This window comes from Pelodiscus sinensis, chromosome 18, assembly GCF_052426305.1.
Source record: "Pelodiscus sinensis isolate ZL-2025 chromosome 18, ASM5242630v1, whole genome shotgun sequence".
In the NCBI taxonomy this organism is placed as follows: domain Eukaryota; kingdom Metazoa; phylum Chordata; order Testudines; family Trionychidae; genus Pelodiscus; species Pelodiscus sinensis.
In genome coordinates, this window is record NC_143069.1 from 4,274,606 (window position 1) to 4,295,237 (window position 20,632).

The window sequence follows — 20,632 nt, forward strand, 5'->3', positions numbered from 1 at the left end:
AGTTTCTCTCCTCGGCACCTGGCGTCCCGGTGCGCTCGCTGGCGGCGAAGCAAACGGCTCGGGCACGAGACAGGCCCTTGTTCCCAGCTTTGTTTTATGGGGCACCAATATGCTGGAGGCTGAAGCTCAGGACTGGGGAGCTGGGTTCAATTCCTGAGCCGCCTCCTAGGTAGGCTCTGCCCCTCCCTGGGCTCGCTGTCCCGATACTGCTCTCTGAAGATCCAAAAGTGCTCATCAGACACTAGTTTCCCAGCTCCCTGAGAAGAAGGTAGTATCTGTGGCTTCAGAGGTATGGGGGAAACTGAGGCACAGACAGGCTCTTGGTTTTGGTCCCCTAGTCTGTGGTAGCACTGGGAATAGAACCAGGAGTCCCAGCTCTGTCACCTGATCTAAGCATTGCATCCCACCTCTCTCCAGAGCTGGCCACAGAACCCAATTTCCCGACTCCCCAGTCCCGTTCGTGGCTCCAGCGGGGTGCAGGGCAGCTCGTCCCCACGCTTAGAACAGCTCGTGACCGGGACTCAGCTCTTGGTAAAGCTAACGCAGCACAACCCGGAGTAACCAAGAATAGATCCGGTGGAGACGAGGGCAGAGATTTCCTCACAGCCCCCCTGCCAGCTGGGGAGAGCCCCTGCAGCTTGCTGTGGAAATGCACAGTGAAAATCCAGCCCTCTTCCTGTTGCCTTCCTCTCCTTCCCCGTCAGCTGGTAGCACGCCCAGTGTCCTCGGGCAGGGCAGGCTGGAGGAGTTTGGGGGAGAGCGCTTCTGGGAACGCCGGGAATCGGGTGGAGAGAGGAGCGAGCCCCCTGTCCATGCCAAAACTCAGCTGTGCCGCCAACGGACTTCGGGGCTCCTTCCTGCTCATGGCATCCCAGGGGAGCGGCTCCCTCGTCCCCAAGGCGATGAGCAGAAAGGGTTTTGTAGCCGCCCTCCCCGTTGTGTAAAGGCAATAGGATCCCAGCAGGTAGAGAATGGAGAAGGCCAGAGAGATCTCTCCCGGGTCCTTCCTCCTTGGATTCCTGACACATCTTTTAATAGGAACCGGGCTTTCCCCCGAGGGGAGGTGCCCTGCAGAGAGAGGGCCACGGGCCAAGGGCTGCTCCTCCACTGCTTGTTGGCCGAGTCCAGGTTTTATTGGTGACTCAAACCCACTGCAACCACAGGGCCTTCCCTACAGCTGCCGTGTCCCCTCCCTGCTCCACAGACGCCAGAGGGCCTGTGTGGGGCGGGGGATAGAGTTACAGTTAGAAACCAGGTTCTCTGACATCTGCCCTGGCTCTGAACACCTAGTGCCACGGCCTCCCCTGCTGTAGGCCGCGAGTGTGAGCACAGGGACAGAATCGCAGCCTCCCCCCGGCTGTCAGCCTTTGTCGCCGCGAGGGACGCCAGAGGGAGCCCAGCGTGACTGCTCCCAGCTGTCGATGAAACCCGCCTTCTGGGTCATGGAGAGGGACCCCGTTGCCAGGTCGTTCCCTTTGGCTGGCGCTTCGTGAGGGGCGCCTCCCAGCTGGCCTAAGGTCGCTTAGCGAGGCCTGGGCCTGGGGAGGGGCTAACCTCAGGAGCCTGGGTTTGCCTGCAAGAGGAGGAGAAGTTAGGGTTCCGGGTGTGCCATAAGGCTACAGAACGGAACCAGGGACATAAAATCCTGTTTAGCCCCATAATCGGGGTGGCCCTGGCTGGGCTGGAGTGAGACACTGTTCCGTGCAGCGTGGCACGGTGGGCGCGGCTGAGCTGAAGCGACCTGCAGCTTGGTACGGTGGGCATGGCCAGGCTGTAGCAGCTTGCAGTATGGCTGGGGGGGAGGGGGCGCTGCTCGAACCTAGCTGATTAACCAGTTACCTCCCTAAAGGGGACTAGCTGAGGGCTCTGGTGGGGAAGGTGCGTGGCAGCTGCAGCCCGCAGGGGAGCCTGCAGCTTGCGAACAATGAAGAATGACAAATGTTGCAAAGCGGCGCCCGGCACCTGGGGCTTCACGCTGTTCCGCACAAAGACGAGGAGGGGAGGCTGCAGCGGTTACATACCGGGCAGGGCAGGGCGGCACAGGCACAGATTAACTCTCTACCATGCCTGCCCTGTGAGCACCTTGCCTTTAAACCGCGTACCCTCGAGCCCGAAGACTTGCCTCTTTCCGAGACCGTGATCCTACGCTGCTTCCTTTCCCGTGGCCAGCTTGCCATAATTGCACACTTGGCTACAGCTTCCGAGATGTGACCTCTGTGTTGCCTCTGCTCTGTGTGATCTCACACTGCAATCCCGCACCCCGCTTGTGTGTAATTGTGCAGCGGCATGGGCGGTGCTGGAGAGGAATGCACGCGCAGGATTCCAGCGAAGCCGAGTGGTTACAAGCTTGTTTATTTAAATGCATGTTAACGTCCTACGTCTGATTTGCAAGAGCAGGGCTGTTCACCGCTTCCTCCTTGCTGCCTGTCAGCCTGACCCCGGGTTAACCTGATCAGCCAGTGTGACAGGAGTGTCAGCCCTGTGCAGTCTGTGACGTTTTAGGGTCTTTCTTGAGAGTGTCCTTCCTCGGGTGCGGTGGGGGGGAGAGGGCTGTGGGGTATGGGCCAGGGGGTTGGTGTTGGCAGGAGTAGGCGACTCCTTTTCCACGTGCATCGTGGTCTGCGCCATGGTGCGGGGAGGAGGAATGCTGCTGAGAGTTGCGGGCTGCCATGGTGGCTTTAAGCCACTTTGTGCCCTCCTGCTCTTGCGGTGCTCCTGGGCAGGACATGCCCTAGCAGCCTGTCTTAGCTAGCCTGGGGGCTGCCCTCTGGGCACCCAGGCCAGACTTTGTGAAGCTCTCCTGCTATGGGGAGCGGAGGTCTCTGGAAATTCGGACCCTTTCAGGGGTCCTTTAAAAATCCCTTGATTTTATTGCCGGGAGGGATCATTAAGTCGCTTAGTTTCAGCCACTGTCTTCCGCAGTGCCTGCCCCGGGGAGAGTCCTGGCTTGGCTGGATCTGGGCCTTTTAGCTCCCTGTACATCACTTTGGCCCTTCTGCCTAAGGGGGCTGGCACAGCGTTCGCCAGCATTTCGAGGTAGATAGCCTGCCCTCCCCTGCCCCACACCGTGGCGCCCTCTCGCTGGCCGAGAGACGCTGATTAGCTCTGGTTTACCAGGGCTCTCCACGCTGACTCTGTGGCCCTCTGAGTCAGACCTGACTCTGCAATCTGTAGCGAGCCCCCTCGCCCGGAGGTGAAACAGCTCATGCGGGTCAGTGAGGAGTCATGGAGTGTGTCGATTCGACACGCCCTGCTTGGAATAGACCCGGCGTTCCTGCTTGCCATGCCGGCTGCCTGGCTTGGGCTCCACAGAGCTGCAGTCACACACATAATAACACAGGGAAAGCCCAAGCAGTAGCTGGGAGGCAGCTGCTGACAGCTCAGCTTTTCCCCAGCACGGCTATAAATAGCTCTCCAGCTGGAAGATTGCAGGGAACCCCGTGTTGGTGACTCAAGAGTCCTAGGGAAACATCACCCAGGCCAGACTTTGTGAAACTCTCCTGCTACGGGGAGGGGAGAGCTCTGGAAATTCGGACCTTTTCAGGGGTCCTTTAAAAACCCCTTGATTTTATTGCCGGGAAGGATCACAAAGTCCTTGTTTCACCTGCTGCACGGAGTCCATTCCCATACCGCTGTGGTAAGCCCCTTGACCTGTGCGGGGCTGCGCATCTTGTCCCGCAGGATGTGGGGTCTGGATCTGATGCCGGGAGCAGACGGGGATTCCACCCCTTCTCTCGAGAGCAGGTTCTGGCGGTTACTTGCCCACGCTGGTCGACATTTGGGAAAAGGGGAGAGGAGCACTTAAAGAATCCAGGGGCCAGTTTCATACCAAACAAACAACCACAGGCACATCCGCCCACCTGTTAACTTCAGCTCAGCTCTGTGCTTCCTAACCGAGAGCAGCCCCCGTGCCCCAAACGAGCCCCCGATCTACTGCTCTGCCTGGCCCAGGCAGGCCTGCTGACCATGGGGGTGTGGGGGGCAAAGGGGGCAGTTTCCCAGGGCCCCAACTGTCACCACAGCAGCGGCTGGAGCCCCAGCCTCTTTAATTTGCCACCGGCGTGCTCCACTGGGCAGCACTAAAAGCTGAGGGGGGTGCCGTGCGGCTACCTGGGGGCCGGCGCGGTGTACTTTGAGTGACACTTCAGGCTGGTCGCCCCGCCCCTTCTGTCCAAGGCCCCGCCCCTTCTGTCCAAGGCCCCGCCCCTTCCAGGGGCATAGAGCCATCCCGCTTCCTTTATCAGGGGCCCGTGGAGGCTGTCGGCTCCCCGGGTCGCAGGTCAGTCTCCTCCGCCAGTGGCTTGTCTCCTCATCAGCTGGGAGTTCGTGGTTCTAGGGCCTGTTTGAGCCAATGGAGCTTCCTCCCAGGAGGTGTCAAACGCTCCTTGGGGCGGGAAGCGGGCCCCTGACGACGCTGCCCTGGGAAGCCTTTGCTCTAAGGAGAGAATCCTGCACAGCTGGCTGGAAGCAGGCAGCCGGTGTAAGCCGTGGAGGCCTGAGGGCAGTGCCCACAGGGCTCCGGGTGGTTGGGTGCCTTTCTGCTGCTAACAGGTGATCCTGCTTGCCTCTCGTCTCTGCCTGCCAGCCATTGAGGACGAGTACAGCGGCCCCAAGCTGCACAGCGGGAAGGTGACGCTAGCGTTCATGAAGGAATTAATGCAGTGGTACAAGGATCAAAAGAAACTCCACAGGAAATGTGCCTATCAGGTAATCGCCTGCCTGCCCTGCCCTGCCCTGCCCTGCTGTGGGGTTGAGTCTCCCGGGGAGCCCTTCGCCCCCTCTTCGGAAGGAGCTGTCACCCTCTTTCCTGGCAAGAACGGCTGCGGCAGGGGGCCAGACGTGCAGGGGGTAAAGCGGAGCTGGCTTGCCTCCATTGCCACCCTGTAACATAGAAGGGACCACCAAGACTACACGTCCCAGCATGCAGCGCTTCTGTGCCGGCAAGGCGGTGCATTGCATGCTGGGACCCGCGTTCCCCCACCCCAAGGCCAGGGACTTGCCCATTGCCTTTGGAGATGGAGGGGTGTCGTTCCTTTCCTGCCCGTGCTAACTTTTCCCTTTTTCCCCTTGGGCAGATCTTGGTGCAGGTGAAGGAGGTGCTCTTCAAACTCCCCACTCTAGTAGAAACCACGTTGAAAGAGGTGGGTCTCCCTCTCCGCGCTGGGGGGCCTGGCCCCAGGCCGAGCTTGGTACAGTTGGGAGGTGGCTTTGCCTCTCACACCCGCAGTGCTGCATGAGCGGAGGCTCCGGTGGCTTCATCCCCCTCCCTGGAAAGGCTACTTGGGGGCCAGAACGCCCCGGCGCTCCCCAGGAGCAGCTGTGCGGGGCAGGAGAGCCATAGCCCTACGCTGTCCCCCCCCCCCTTCTGGACTCCCCACCTAACCTGCACTGGCCCTGGGCCAGCCCGTGTGCTCTGCTGCTGCGCATGGATCCCTCCCTCGGTGTCCAGCCCTTCTCCCCAGGGGAGAGTGTCCAAGCTGCTGTGGAAGGGCCTCTCGGGACTGGAGTGGGAGGCTTAGAAGCATGTTTGTGCTTTGCTGTAGGAACCAGCCCCCTCCCCCTCCCATGGCTGTAGGAACCAGGCCCCCCCTTGGCTTTAGGAACCAGCCCCCTCCCTAGCCCCCCTCCCCCTCCCATGGCTGTAGGAACCAGGCCCCCCCTTGGCTCTAGGAACCAGCCCCCTCCCCCCCCCCCCCATGTCTGTAGGAACCAGGGCCAGAGCCCACAAAGGGGCGGGTGGTTTGAAATAAGCGTTGTTCTCCCCTCTAGCTAAGCGCTTCCCTCTTTCTCCTGCATGGTGATGAGGGAACCCGCGAGACTCCTCACCACAGTAAGGCTTGTTCTCGTGGAGGTCCAGGGCAGATCTGGGCGTGTGCCATCCCAGCCCGCCTCCCTAAATTCCTGGCTGCAGTGTCATTGGGGCCATATAGGGCCAGGATCCTGGAGGAGTGAGATGGCCCATTAAAAGCTACCATCTCACCCACCTTGGCTCCCTAAATTCCTGCCAGTCCCCCTGGACCCAGTGTTCCATTTGGGTGTATCTACACTGCACCATTATTACGAGCAATTTTGAAAAGTGTGCAGTGTAGATGTAACCTTTGTGTCCTGAGGGCGTGCAGTGGTGCAACCGCATCTGGGGCCCGTCCAGCCCCGGAGGTTTGCATTCCACTGCTGATGGGTTCATTTACATGGAGCATATGGGCCCAGTGAGCCAAAAGTATTAACCCATCCCTGCAACTGTCTGACATTAAACGTGTGGGGACCCCAGCAGTGCTCACCAAACGCATCGCTAAATATCCTAACGGCCAGACTGGCTCAGACCAAGGTCCCTCTGGCCCAGTGTCCTGTCTTCCCACAGTGGCCAGGGCCAAATGCCCCAGAGGGAGTGAACAGAACAGGGAATCATCAAGCGATCCCTCTTTTATCGCCCGTTCCCAGCCTTGGACAGAGGCCAGGGACACCTTTCCCACCCTGCCCGGCTAATAGCCTTTGATGGGCCTCACCTCCGTGACTATATCTAGTTTTTTCTTGAAGCCTGTTAAAGTCCTGGTCTTCACAACCTCCTTTGGCAAGGAGTTCCACAGGTTGACTGTGCGCTGTGTGAGGAAAAACTTTGTTTGTTTTAAACCTGCTGCCTATTCATTTCATTGGGTGACCTCTTGTTCTTACGTTCTGGGAGCAAGTAAATACCTTTTCCTTGTCTGCTTTCTCCATACCTGTTGTGATTTAATTAGACCTCTGTCATATCCTATCATTTCAATCTTTTATTAAAGAGACAGAAAATAAGGAACTGGGTTGAGCACTTGAAATGCAAAGTACGAAGTCAGGCTTTCCCTGGTCCCGTTCCCTTTAGCGGGACAGATTTGAGAAACTGCCCGTCTTGACTGTCTTGTAGATGGGATTAGGGTTGGTAGTTCTTCTGGGGAAAATGACACAGGTAGCTGAGATGCTCTTGCCCAGTTGCTGCTGCTGCTGTTAGAAGAGAAGAGGAAGCGACAAAGAGCCGCAAGAGGGAAGAGCAGAGAACAGGAAAAACAGAAAAGGCACCTTCTGTTGCTGGGGCGGATTTTTCACTTGCAGCCTCGTTGCCGGAGAAAGATGGAGCCAGAAGTTCTGAGACCTGACAGACTCATAACATCAGGCTGTGCAGTCTTGCTTTGAGCTGCCTCTTTCTGGTCCAGGCTTACAGCAGGGTCGCAAAATGCTCAGTCTTGGCCGGCTAAGCCTGCGTTGTACTAGACAAAGAGAAAGGAGGGAGAGAGGAAAGAGAAGAAATAAGGTTAGGAAGGGAAAGGCCCGGGCTGGGAGGACAAAGCCTTGCATCCCAGGTGGCACTTCATTGAGTCCAAGGCCAGAAAGGACCACTGGGGCTGTCTAGTCTGGCGCCCGGCATGCCCCATGGCTCCTGTGGGAAACCCCCCTCTCCTGTTTTCAACATGCTGGTGATAGAGAGCTCCCCACTCCCCTTGGTAAATTGTCCCCAAGGCTGCCAGCTTTCTCCTCTTTTGAAGGACCCTGGCAGGGTGTGCGGAGCGGAGTAGCCCCTCCTCTCCTCACTTGCCCACCAGCTAGGCCAACTTTCTGACACTTCTGTGCCTAGCGTTGGCTCAGTACCGTGGGATCCTGCCAGGAGAGGCGCTCTGTCTGACTAGGGCTTTGCTTTCCTCCTGTCTCCCCTCTCTCCTCCCAGACCGAGAAGATCACCATTTGCGGGGACACCCACGGCCAGTATTACGACTTGCTGAATATATTTGAACTAAATGGGCTGCCGTCTGAAACGAACCCCTATGTATCCTTGGCGGGTTCCCCCTTGCAGCCAGCATGGGATGTGCATGGACGGAGGCGCGCTGTAAGGACAGGAGGAGACAGGCCTAGGTTCCAGTGCTGGACCATATTGTTGCCCCTCCCTGTGCCTCAGTTTCCCCCTTTGTACCATGCGCGGTACGGTCCTGACTGCCATGAAGATTTCACAGGAGGCGGATCCTTCCTTGATCGACCCTGAGAGCAGAGGGGCTGTCCTGGCTTGAGCCTTTTCTGCTGTGTCTTCGATGTGGGTCAGACCCATCGGTACCTGCCGCGGGGGAGCTTCTGGCTGCACTTCCTGGCTAGTGATCCCGTCTGAACCAGGGAAGCCAGAGTCCCCCGAAGCAGGCAGGAAAGGGGGGGGGGGCAGCTGGGAACTCTCTGAGCAGGAGGCCTGATTCGGAGGGTCTGGGACTGAGAGAAAGCTACATCTTGGGGGTGCTGGGGTTGTCCTTGGGGTGTGTCAGATGCTTTCAGGGGGCCATCGGTCAGGCCTTTGAGTGGGACTGGGCAGGGGGCTCTTGTGCGGAAAGGGAGCGAAGGCAGACTGGCCTGGGGGCTAGGGCTGCCGGCCGGGGGCTGGAGACCTAGGTTTAGGTCAGAAGTGTGTGTGCACGCGCCCTTTTTCCTGAGCCAACCCCCTCGGCAGATATTCAATGGGGATTTCGTCGACCGCGGCTCCTTCTCGGTGGAGGTGATACTAACGCTGTTCGGTTTTAAGCTGCTATATCCAGATCATTTCCACTTACTCCGAGGTAAGTGCAGTCCCATCCCACCTCGGGGGGGGGAAGGGGGGGGGGAGGGAGGCAGAAGCCACCGGAGAGCCCCGCGTTATACTCCAGTTGGGACGAGAACTCCCCAGCTACCCCCTCCGCTGGCTGGTCTGGGGCAGAGACCCAGGCCTGGAGTTCTCCTGCTGAGCAGAGCTGGCCTCTCCAGATCCACCTTCTGTCTCTGGGATTTTCCCGTGGCAGAGGCTCTCGGGACTCCTCGTGGAAATGCGGCGTTTCCTGGATGTTCGGGCGTTCGCGTCTTCCCTCCGCTTTCCCAGCTATCTTGGGCCCTCTCCGTTGGTCTGGGGCTGGGTCGGTCTCCGAGCCGCTGCATCGCCTAGTTCTAGCTGCAAAGACCCGAGTGCACCCTCCTGTAAAGCTCACTCCGCCCAGCCAAACGGGCCCAAAAATCCACCAGCTCAATGGCAAAATCTGCTTGCCCAGCCTGGGGAAAGTGTTAAACCCACAAACTGACACCCCCTGTCCAGTGGCCCCGCTGTCACTGCCACCGCTGAACAGCTGTATTCACCACTTCCCTGCCAGGAGCAAGACACAGGTGCTGCCACGCACACCCTCCCAGCTAAACGCTTGCTTGAGGAGCAGCGCTTCGCCAGCCAGCCTGGCCGCTGGAAGACGCCTGTGAGAGGCGCAGCTGGGAGGCCGATGACAAGTTCCTCCAGGGCCTGGGGTGGTCCCTCTAACTTTTTCCTGCCCCGTGCGGAATGAATTTTCTTATGTGCACCAGTGTGGAGGGGCTGACACACACGTCACCTTCCTATTGGTGCGCACAACAAAAGTTGTGTTGTGGGGCCAAGGGGCTCTGAGTGTGGGAGGAGGCTCAGGGCTGCGGCAGAGAGTTGGGGTGCAGGAGTGTGAGGCCTCTGGCTGGGGGTGCAGTGTCTGGAGTGGGGCTGGCGCTGAGGGCTTTGGGGAGCAGGAAAGGGCTCCAGGTTTGGGGCGGAGCTATGGGCTGGGGGTACAGAACTGGGGGGTTCAGGGTGGGCCGGGGGTTGTGGCTCAGGCTTCCCTGGGCGGCTCTGCTGGGCCGACTGGGAGGAGCGCCTGGCTGAGGTGGGGTTGGGGGAGAGATGGCTCCCTGCTGCAGCGCTGAGCCCTCGTGTGGGGCTTCATGGGAAGCTTAGGGGAGCTGTGATCGCCCGGCCGGCCTGCCTCCCTCTAGAGCATCTTGAATTTAAGTGCAACCCAGGGTCTCCCTCCGACCCAAATACCCTGGCCCCACCCCCTTGTGCCCCTTCGCTGAGACCCCGCCCCTGCTCACTCCATCCCCCCCATCCTCCCTCCCTTTCACCAGGCAGGGGCAGAGGGTTGGGGCGCAGGCTCTGGTCTTGGGCTAAGCGATTTGGAGTGTGAGGGGGACTCTGAGCTGAGCCTGGGGCAGGGACTTGGGGTGCAGGAGGGGGTTCAGGGTCCAGGCTCTGTAAGGGAGTCCAGGAACTCAGGGCAGGGGCTTGGGCTCGGGGTGCAGGGGAGGGTTCATGAGTGGGGCAGGGATTTGGGATTCTGCCTCCAGCTGGGCACTGCTGACCTCAGGTGGCTCCTAGGGGGTGGGCAGTGGGGCTGAGGCAGGCTCCCCCCTGCCCTGGCCCTGCACCGCTCCCAAAAGCAGCCAGCAAACACCCTCCATCCCAAGCCCTGCACCCCCCCACATCCGTTCTGTGGAGCTAGGATACAGGGCGGGAGGGGGGCACCGTGACATCAGTGCCCCCCCCCCCCTTCCCTGTTCTGCACAGCAAGCAGGAGGCTCCGGGCGGGGAGCGGAGGCAGCTGCAAGGCAAAGGGTAGGAGGTGCACAGCAGTGGGGGGAAGAGCTGCAGAAGTGCAGGCTCTCGACAGCCTCTTGGCCAAACCAGTCAGGTTCCCCTGTCCGAGGCTCCAAGATCTCCCGGGAGATCCCGATCGACTGGTTGGTGACCACTGCTGCAGGGCATGGGCCAGAGGGCTGCCCGGAGCAACCCCTGTGGGGCCCGAGCTGATCCCTTCAAAGACAATCCTGCTTGATTCTAAAAAAGCCACTGCTGGAGAATCCCCCAGGATCTGGGGCCAGGGCCGACTCCCTTCCAAACTAGCGCCATGTTTCTGGTGGGAATGTCTCGCCCCAGCTGCACCGGGGGCTCCTGTCAGGCCCTTGCCTGGCTGACGAGCCCTGGGTTAAATATTTGTCTCCCGGCTGGGTGCTGACCAATTGTGCTGGAGTCGCCCCTTCACTTTCGCTTTCAGCTGACCGGCGGGGGCACTCTGGAGTTGCTCCCCAGAGGGCAGCGGCGGGCGACCTGTCCCCCGAGGGCCACGGGCCTCCCACCGGGGTCCTGTGTGTGGCCCGCGAGACGTTTTGTGTCCTGTTGCCCACACGCAAGGCTGCCAGATGCCGCTGGTTTCTGTCCACGTCGTTTTTTCCCTGCTGGTGTTACTAACGTGACACGCACGTAACACCGGGGTCCCGGGCTGTGAGGTGCGTGCTGATTGGACGAGCTCCCTCTGTGTCCAATCAAAACGGTTCTCTCAGCAGCCCCCACAAATTCTAGGTATGTTGGCGCCATTAGCAAAATGCCCCGTTCTGGGAGGCCACCTTGGTTCCCACAATCTTGCGGCCCATTGGGATGAAGAAGGCTGCTCACGCGGTGCTCTTCCTAAGTTGCCCCTGGCTGCAGTAGGTCCTGTGTTCCAGTCCTGGCTGATCACTATGAACTCAGGAAAGCCAGATGGGACTTGGCAGAGTCTGCTGTGAGGAAAGGAGAACGGCCCAGTGTTTAGGGCACAAGTCTAGGGAGCTGGTAGACCTGGGTTCGAGGCCCAGCCTGCCACAGACTCTCTGTGTCCTTGGGCAAGTCCCCCGATCTTTTGGGGCCTGTCCTGCGAGAGACGACACTGGTCCTGCCTGGCCCCGTGGCAGGGCTGTGAGGATAACTGTGTTCAGGGCTAGGAGGCACTCAGGTACTGGCGTGAGGGAGGCCAGATTTCACGGCCACTGCATGAATTTTGCTCAGGCGAGGGAGACGGGCAGTGCAGGGCTGGCGAGGTGCACCCCTCCCGCGCATTGACGACAACATGAACCCCAAGGGCCATCCAGCCAGTGGCTGAGTGCATGGCTAAGCTGCCCTGTTTGGCGGGTGATCTCTGGCCTGCGCTGCTGGAGTCTGGCCTTGGAACACCCCTCTCCCCTTGTGAATGCGGGCTGGGTCTGCTGGCCGGGCGCAGCCCATGTGCGTGCCTGAGAACAGCCCCCGCGAGCCCCGGCAGTGACCGGAGATATGGCCGCTACCTACAGACCCCTGGGGATCAGCCACGTTGACCCTTTCACCCCGGTTCGGGGGTCCGTGTTGCAGTGAATGGCTCAGACCCCACTGCCCCCCCGCCTTGGGGAAGGGGCAACAGCTGGGCCGTCAGCTGGAGCAGGGCGGCTTTCCCCTCTTCAGCCGGTCTCCCGTTAGCCGCCTCCTTTTTAATTTCCTCGTCTCTTTGGCCCCCAGGGAATCACGAGACGGACAACATGAACCAGATCTACGGGTTCGAGGGGGAGGTGAAAGCCAAATACACAGCCCAGATGTTTGCACTGTTCAGCGAGGTCTTTGAGTGGCTGCCCCTGGCGCAGTGTATCAATGGCAAAGTGTTGGTGAGAGCTGAGCACAGCACCAGGGCGGGGGGTGTGGAGAGTCGCCCGAGTCCCTGTGTGTAACCCTGGCCGCCTCCATGGCTTAGATCTAGCTGAGTCCCACCGTTACCTCCCAGGGAACTGGCCGGGCACTCCTGCTCAGTGCCCCTCAGTCGTGCAGCTCCAGCTCCCCTTCCCGGCTGTTCCTAGTAGGGGGTGTGGAGGCTTAGGGCCGGTTCATTGCTCTGGCCTGCCCTGCACAAGCCCTTCTCCCCAGCCCTCACCTGCGCTGTGCTCCCTGGCAGATCATGCACGGCGGGCTCTTCAGCGAAGACGGGGTCACCCTGGACGACATCCGGAAGATCGAGAGGAATCGGCAGCCTCCGGATTCAGGTCAGCACAGGGAAGCGTGCCCGGCACTTGGGGAAGGAGTGGGGAGGCGGGACAGTTTCCTGATCCCAGCCAGACCCCGTTTGGTGACTGTGGTGCTCTACCGTGGGATCCTGAGGCACCGTCCCTGCAGTACATGGGCACCTTCCCGGGGCAAATCCATCTCGCCCCTCATCAACTGGTGTTTTCGCCCGTTCGGCGATCTGGACCTTGCCCCTCCCCCTTCCTCTGGTTCCACCAGATCCTCCTCCCCTGCCACTTTTTACATCCCATGGGCCCGGGCTTAGAGGCCTGCTGGTGTGGGGTGCTGGAGCATGCTTTGGAAACCGAGCTCAGGGTGTACGTGGGAAGGAAGTACCGCACTGTTTACAGAGGCAGGACTGAGGAGCGCAAGGGAATTAAGATTGGCCAGATAACATGGCCCCTGTCCAAGGCTGCAGAGGGAAACCCAACAGCTGGGCTCATTGAAACAAGGGTGAATAAATATGAGAACACACAGACTGAGGAGTGACTCCGCACTGGAGGGTGAGCACACATGACGAATACTTTCCAGGGCTTGTTTGCGCAAGGGGCGGGTGACTAAGTGGAGTGTTTTCCATCAGACACTGGGGTGAGTTGATATTCAGCGCTGGAGTCACACTCTGGGCCAAACTGATCTCTGCCTTCAAACCCACCAGCTCCTGTGAAGTCACCCAGGGCAGCCCCAGTGCTCATGACGCGCCCTGCGTTGGAGTCCAGGGGACCCTGCCGCTTCAGCAGGACAGAATCATCAGTTCAAAGTGTCAGCGAGCCAGTCTCTTAGATTTCTACTGTCTGCTGTAGGATGACTTCACCCCAGCCCCAGCGAAGGAGAGCCATGTGCTGTCAGTGCTTGGGTGCGAGAACTAGGGAAAGGGAGCCCTGTTGTGCTGCAGGCAGCGGAGCTGGTGGTAGGTGGCCACCCCGAGTCAGTACTGGAGCAGAGCTCTAGAGGGTGTCGTGCCGCAGGCAGTGGGGCTGGTACTGCAGGAGCAGAGCTGTAGGGGGCGCTGTGCCGCAGGAAGTGGGGCTGGTGGTAGGTGGCCACCCCGAGTCAGTACTGGAGCAGAGCTCTAGAGGGCGCCATGCCGCAGGCAGTGGGGCTGGTACTGCAGGAGCAGAGCTGTAGGGGGCGCTGTGCCGCAGGAAGTGGGGCTGGTGGTAGGTGGCCACCCCGAGTCAGTACTGGAGCAGAGCTCTAGAGGGCGCCATGCCGCAGGCAGTGGGGCTGGTACTGCAGGAGCAGAGCTGTAGGGGGCGCTGTGCCGCAGGAAGTGGGGCTGGTGGCAGGTGGCCACCCCGAGTCAGTACTGGAGCAGAGCTCCAGAGGGTGTCGTGCCGCAGGCAGTGGGGCTGGTACTGCAGGAGCAGAGCTGTATGGGGTGCCGTGCCACAGGCAGTGGGGCTGGTACTGCAGGAGCAGAGCTGTAGGGGGCACTGTGCTGCAGGCAGTGGGGCTGGTACTGCAGAAGTAGAGCTGTATGGGGTGCCGTGCCACAGGCAGTGGGGCTGGTACTGCAGGAGCAGAGCTGTATGGGGCACCGTGCCGCAGGCAGTGGGGCTGGTACTGCAGGAGTAGAGCTGTATGGGGTGCCGTGCTGCAGCCAGTGGGGCTGGTACTGCAGGAGCAGAGCTGTATGGGGCACCGTGCCGCAGGCAGTGGGGCTGGTACTGCAGGAGTAGAGCTGTATGGGGTGCCGTGCTGCAGCCAGTGGGGCTGGTACTGCAGGAGCAGAGCTGTATGGGGCACCGTGCCGCAGGCAGTGGGGCTGGTACTGCAGGAGTAGAGCTGTATGGGGTGCCGTGCTGCAGCCAGTGGGGCTGGTACTGCAGGAGCAGAGCTGTATGGGGCACCGTGCCGCAGGCAGTGGGGCTGGTACTGCAGGAGCAGAGCTGTAGGGGGCGCCGTGCTGCAGGCAGTGGGGCTGGTACTGCAGGAGCAGAGCTGTAGGGGGCGCCGTGCTGCAGGCAGTGGGGCTGGTACTGCAGGAGCAGAGCTGTAGGGGGTGCCGTGCTGCAGGACGTGTTGTTTTAAGGCAGTGGTCAGCAACCAGTCGATCGGGATCTACGGTAGATCTTAGAGCCTCTGACAGGTGATCCTGACTGGTTTGGCCAAGAGGCTGTCAAGTGCCTCATCTTGCACTCCAAATCCCTTAACCAAGACCAGAACCTTCAACCCAACCCACTCCCCCTGCCTGGTGAAAGTAAGGGGGGAGGGATGGAGGATGGAGTGAGCAGGGGCAGGGCCTCAGAGAAGGGGCATAAAGGAAGCAGGACAAGGGGATTTGGGTTTCGGGTAGATCTTGGATTGCACTTAAGTTAAAAAGGTGATCTTGTGCTTAAAAAGGTTGGAGACCACTGTTTTAAGGACACAACTTTTCCTGAGCTTTTCCCTCTTTAACAAGGGTGTTCTGGCTCCACTCCAGCTCGGGTAGTAGTTCCAGTTAGCTCCCCATATGCAGCCACTGTTAAACTGTTACTTCCCCCCGCTTGGCTGCCTACAGTGCTGAGTGTGGATCTTGCCTGTTCCTTTTCGTACTCGCTGCTGGCTGGGCATGCTAAGAACGTGGTCCCCGAGCCCCACGTCACCTGATGCTTTGTTCCTTGTTCCTAGCTTCCTTCCGGTGGCCTCACGCTCGAAAAGCACGTTGTGTAACTCTTGGCTCCTTCTCCCTCCTGCCCTTTGACCCCCTGCCGATTCCTCTGTTTAGCCTGAAAACACCTCTGTGTCCGTAGAGCACCACACGTCTTGGAACCTCTCTGGTCCAGCAACATCCCCGCCCAGCAGGATCACAGATGTTGCTAGACCAGACGGCCCCAGTGGCTAGGAGCAGGAGCCAGGAGCAGAACCAGTCCAGGGGCAGGGAGCCCGGTGCCTGGGGTCAGCGGCCGTAAGGGGAACTCAGAGGCTGGCAGTAGAGGGGCCAGAATTGACTGTCCCAGGTCTGGCAAACTCTGTCCAGGACAGGTCAGGTCCTGAGGGTGCCAGACCAGGGAAGACCAACCTGTACTAGGAAGTCACTACCATGCTGAGGTTTTTTTCTGGTCCCTAGCACCCCCAGTCTCATATTTATTCTCATGATGCCCCGGGGGCAGCGCAGCGCTGTTGTCCTATTTTACAGTTGGCAGTAAGATGCTGAGATAAGTGACTTGACCGTGTATCCCAGCTCCTAGGTTAGTGCTGTAGCCGCTGGGCTCTCCTTCCTCTGCGCCGAGATGGTGTGGGGCAGAACCCTAAACCTCTGACTGCCAGCGGCTGGGAGGGGGAAGCAGGCGCATCACTTCAACTGTGCTGATTTGTTTCCCCCCCCCAAGCACCTGACGTTGGCCACTGTTGGTAGATAGGATACTGGGCTGGATGGAGCGGTGAAGTGACTTGGGAAATCTTCATGGGGAAACCCCAAAGTGTTTGTCTTTTTGATGGAATCCCAATATTTGTTGGGGAGGGGGGGAGAACATAGGAATGTCAGAGTGGCCATGCGGCAGATCAGCAGTCCATCTAGCCCAGGACCTTGTTCTCCAGCAGTAGCTGGTGCCGAATAAACACAAGCAGGGCACTTATCGAATTACTCATCTCGTGTCACCCAGTCGACCGAGGTTTGGGGACATCGGAGCATGGGGCTGCATTGCTGGCCACCTCGGCTCATAGCCGTTGCTGGACTGTTCCTCCAGAGCTGCTCGAATTCTTTTTTGAACCCAGTTACATTTTTAGCTTTCACAACATCAAGCTCCATGAATTGACTCTGCTTTATGCAAAAATACTTCCTTGTGTTTATTTAAACCACCGGCCTATTGGTTTCTTTGGGTGACCCCGGTTCTTATGTTACGCCAAGGGGCAATTAGCATTTCCTTATTCATTTTCTCAACACCGTCGTGTTTCTATAGCCCGTAGGCGTCTCTTTTCTAAGGTGACTTTTTAATCTCTCCTCCTATAGAACCTGCTCCAACCCCCTAATCACATCGCTGCACCTTTCACAGACCTAATGTATCTCTTTTTGAGGAGGTGACCAGAACAGCGTGTACTATTCAAGGTGTGACCACACCATGGATTTATATAGCGGCATTATGATAGATATGGTCTTGTCTGTCCCTTTTCCCTAATGGCTCTTATCACTGTGTTAGCTGTATGTTGAGCAGATGTTTCCAAAGAACTTATGATGCTTCCAAGCCCTCTTGCATAATAACAGTTAATTTAGACCCCATAATTTTGTATGTATAGTTGGGATTTTTTCCCAGTGTCCTGTTCTTTGCCTTTATCAGCGTTTCATTTCATCTGCCTTTTTGTTGCCCAGTCATGCATGTTGGCGAGATCCCTTTGTAACTTTGTGGCTTGCTTTGGACTTGACTGTTCTCTTGGGTAACTTCGGATTGTCTGAAAATTTTGCTGCCGCACTGTTTACCCCTTTTCCTAAATCATTTATTGATGTGTTAAACACCAGGTCCTTGTAGAGATCCTTGGGGGAGTCAGCAGTTTTCCTCTCTCCGCTGTGAAAACTGACCATTTATTCCTACTCTTTGTTTCCTGTCATCTTAACTCGTTGGTCCATGAAAGGCCCTTCCATCTTAAGCCTCTGGTGAGGGACCTTGTAAGATTTTTCTGAAAGTCCAAGTATACTATATCAGCCAGGTCACCCTTGTCCACATGTGTGTTGACCCCTCAAAGACTTCTAGTAGATTGGTGAGGCATGATGTCCCTTTACAAAAGCCTTGTTGATTCTTCCTCAGCTGTTCTTTACTGTAGTTTCAACCAATTTGCGTGAAAATGACAAAATTTGTCCTGAAAATGGCTCCCTGGCCTGCAATTGCCAGGATTGCTTTTGGAGCCTTCTTCAAAAACTAGTATTACACTAACTCCTCTTCAGGCACCTGATACAGAGGCTGATGTAAGCAATAGGTTCCACACCACAGAGAGGGGCTCTGCCATTTCATACTTGCGTTCCTTCAGACCTCTGGTCCTGATGACTTTACTGTTCAGTTTATACATTTGTTCTGAAACCTCATCTATAGACTTCTTAGTCTTGGACAGCTCAGATTAGTCACCTAAAACAAATGGTTCCGGTGTGGGAATCTGCCTCACATCTGTAGCCATGAAGACTGATGTAAAAAATCCATCTAACATCTCTTCAGTGGCCTTGTCTTCCTTTAGCATTTCAATTCTCCAATGATCATTTGGCCCATTTCCTGCTTCTGATGTACTTAACGAATCTCACTGCTAGTTTTTGCGCGTTTTGCTACTTGCTCTTCAAATTCTTTCTTGGCCTGCGTTGTCGTGCTTCTGCACTTGGCTTGCCAGAGTTTGCTCCTTTGTATTTTGCTGATGGGGATTTGACTTCCAAAAAAGGGTATCTTTTTGCTTTTTATTCTGCTATTCAAGTATGTTCAAGTACTACGTTTATGGTTGCTGCTGCTGCATGATTCAGCTGATCTTTTGGATCATGTGCTCTGTGTAGGACTCAATCAGGAATTTCTTCTCCTGTGGTGGGTTCCTGGACTAGCTGGCCCAAGAAGTCATTAATGGTATCTAGAAATTCTGCCTCCACATCCTTCTTTCAAATGACTTGTACCCAGTTCATGAGGGGTCAACTGGAATTCCCCTTAATTTGTTGTTTTTGTAGCTGCTTTAATTTCCTGGAGCATTTCACAATCCCCATCCCCGTCAGATGGTTGATGTGTTACACTGTCATCGTTAGAGCATGGAATTTCTCTCCGAAGATTCTGCGGTATCTCATACATTTCCGATTTTTTTTTTACTATATTTGACTGCTTTCTGTCACATACAGTCCCACTCCCCCACCAATGCAACTTACTTTGTCGTGCCTCTGTATTTTGTACTCTGGTATGACCCAGTCCAGTTGATTGTTGCACCAAGTTTCTGTGATGACTATTACAGCAATATCTTCACTGAATGCCAGGCCCTCCAATTTGCACATCTTAGTATTTCGACTTCTAGTGTAGGTAGAGACGCACTTACAAAGTTTGTCAGTGTTGAGTTGTCTTTCTTCTGAGATGGAATTGAATGGGACTTTTTGGTTTGATTGTTTTTCTTCAGCTCCTGCTGGTGGAACCTCTCTAGTCCGGCACCCTTAGGACCTGACCAGGGCCAAAGCAGAGAATTTGCTGGACCATGAGAGGTCAATATTGTCTAGCAGCATTGCCAAAACTTCCACTGCTTATGGGGCTCTTAGAAGGCACTTAAGGATAAATTAGAGATAAATAACACAGAATCCTGAGAGCCAGGCCTGGTGGCTGCAAACAAACTTTATGGGACCACGGGAAACTTGGCCACACCCTTCTGGCTAACTACAATCCTGCCGGACCAGAGAGGTTCAACCTGTACTTATATTTTGCCAACTTCTACCCTCTCCTCTTTACTAGGATGTAGAGCAGCGGTTCTAAACCAGGGTATGTATACCGCTGGGGTACGCAGAGGTCTTCCGGGGGTCCGTCCAGTCTTAGATATTTGCCGAGTTTCCTAGCAGGCTGTTTAAAAAATCACTAGCAAAGTCTGTGCAAGCTATAACTGCTCTAAGTTCTGTGATGGTGATGCAGTGGGCACTGATTTAGACACGTGTTTGATGTAGTTTATGGAGGCCTCTAAACACCTCTAGGGATGGAGAATCCACTACTTCCCTAGGGAACCCATTCCAGTGCTTCACCACCCTCCTAGGGAAATAGTTTTTCCTAATATCCAACCTGGACCTCTCCCACCACAACTTGAGCCCATTGCTCCTTGTTCTGCCATCCGTCACTACTGAGAACAGCCTCTCTCCATCCTCTTTGGAAGTTGAAGGCTGCTATCAAATCCCCCCTCGTTCTTCGCTTCTGCAGACTAAACAGACCCAAGTCCCTCAGCCTCTCCTCATAGGTCATGTGCTCCAGCCCTCTCATCATTTTGGTTGCCCTCCGCTGGACCCTCTCCAATGCATCCACATCCTTTTTGTAGTGGGGGGCCCAGAACTGGACACAATACTCCAGATGTGGCCTCACCAGAGCCGAATAAAGGGGAATAATCACATCTCTGGATCTGCTAGCAATGCTCCTCCTAGTGCAACCTAATATGCCATTAGCCTTCTTGGCTACAAGGGCGCACTGTTGACTCATCTCCAGCTTCTCATCCACTGTAATCCCCAGGTCCTTTTCTGCAGAACTATTACCTAGCCGGTTGGTCCCCAGTCTGTAACAATGCTTGGGATTCTTCCGTCCCAAGTGCAGGACTCTGCACTTCTCCTTGTTGAACCTCATCAGATTTCTTGTGGCCCAATCCTCCAATTTGTCTAAGTCACTCTGGACCCTATCTCTGCCCTCCAGCGGATCTACCTCTCCCCCTAGCTTAGTGTCATCTGCAAACTTGCTGACTACACATCCCATGCCTTCCAGTAGATGGTGTTCCCTTGTGGTTTCTTCCTTGTGAGGTCCCTTCCAAAGCATTCACCACTGCAGAGCCTATGGAGAGAGCCTGAAAGTGATTACTTACCTCTATAGCACTGGGGGATTCCTGTGCTGGCCTTTTTCCCCTTCTAGAAGTTACATGCTGCCAGTTCTCTTCCTGGTCCCGTCCTGCCCTCTCTGGCACTTCCGCCTGACGTGCTTGCAGGATTGAACACTGCCTTCTATCGAGGACGGCTTTATCCTCTCTGGTGGAGCGTAGGGTCGACACTTGGGCCTCCAGTCCTCTAATTTTTTCTTCCAAAATGGCGACCAGCTTGCACTTAGTGCAGATGAAATCCGTTCTTTCTTCCGGGAGGAAGACAAACATGGCACACGCTGTGCGGGTAACAACAGCAGACCTATCGCCATCCATCCCTACTGTCCTGGAGAAAGGATTTAAAAAGAAAGGCAAGAGAACCTCGCGCCCTTCCCAACTCCCTCTCTAAACTCCCTATTAGCACTCACCTGTTCGCAAGCTCCTTGGTCGCTTGCTCACTGCTTTATAAAGCCCTGGACTGCCTGAAAGTCCCTCCCCCTACCAAGGCTCAGCCAATCAGTTGACATTGGAAGAAGCGACGCCTTGTGCATGCAGGTAAACCGGCGGGATTTT

The 20,632-nt window shown here is 56.8% G+C and overlaps 1 protein-coding gene across 1 annotated transcript in view; it reads left to right on the top strand.

The window, feature by feature from the left end:
* The window catches only part of PPP5C (protein phosphatase 5 catalytic subunit), a 50,685-nt gene that overhangs the window by 21,715 nt on the left and 8,338 nt on the right, over nucleotides 1-20,632 (top strand). Inside the window, exons 4-9 of the mRNA XM_075915268.2 lie at nucleotides 4,586-4,707; nucleotides 5,076-5,141; nucleotides 7,691-7,789; nucleotides 8,453-8,558; nucleotides 12,065-12,207; nucleotides 12,492-12,579. Of these exons, the coding sequence (XP_075771383.1) occupies nucleotides 4,586-4,707; nucleotides 5,076-5,141; nucleotides 7,691-7,789; nucleotides 8,453-8,558; nucleotides 12,065-12,207; nucleotides 12,492-12,579 (624 nt within the window). The remainder of the gene's footprint in view (nucleotides 1-4,585; nucleotides 4,708-5,075; nucleotides 5,142-7,690; nucleotides 7,790-8,452; nucleotides 8,559-12,064; nucleotides 12,208-12,491; nucleotides 12,580-20,632) is intronic.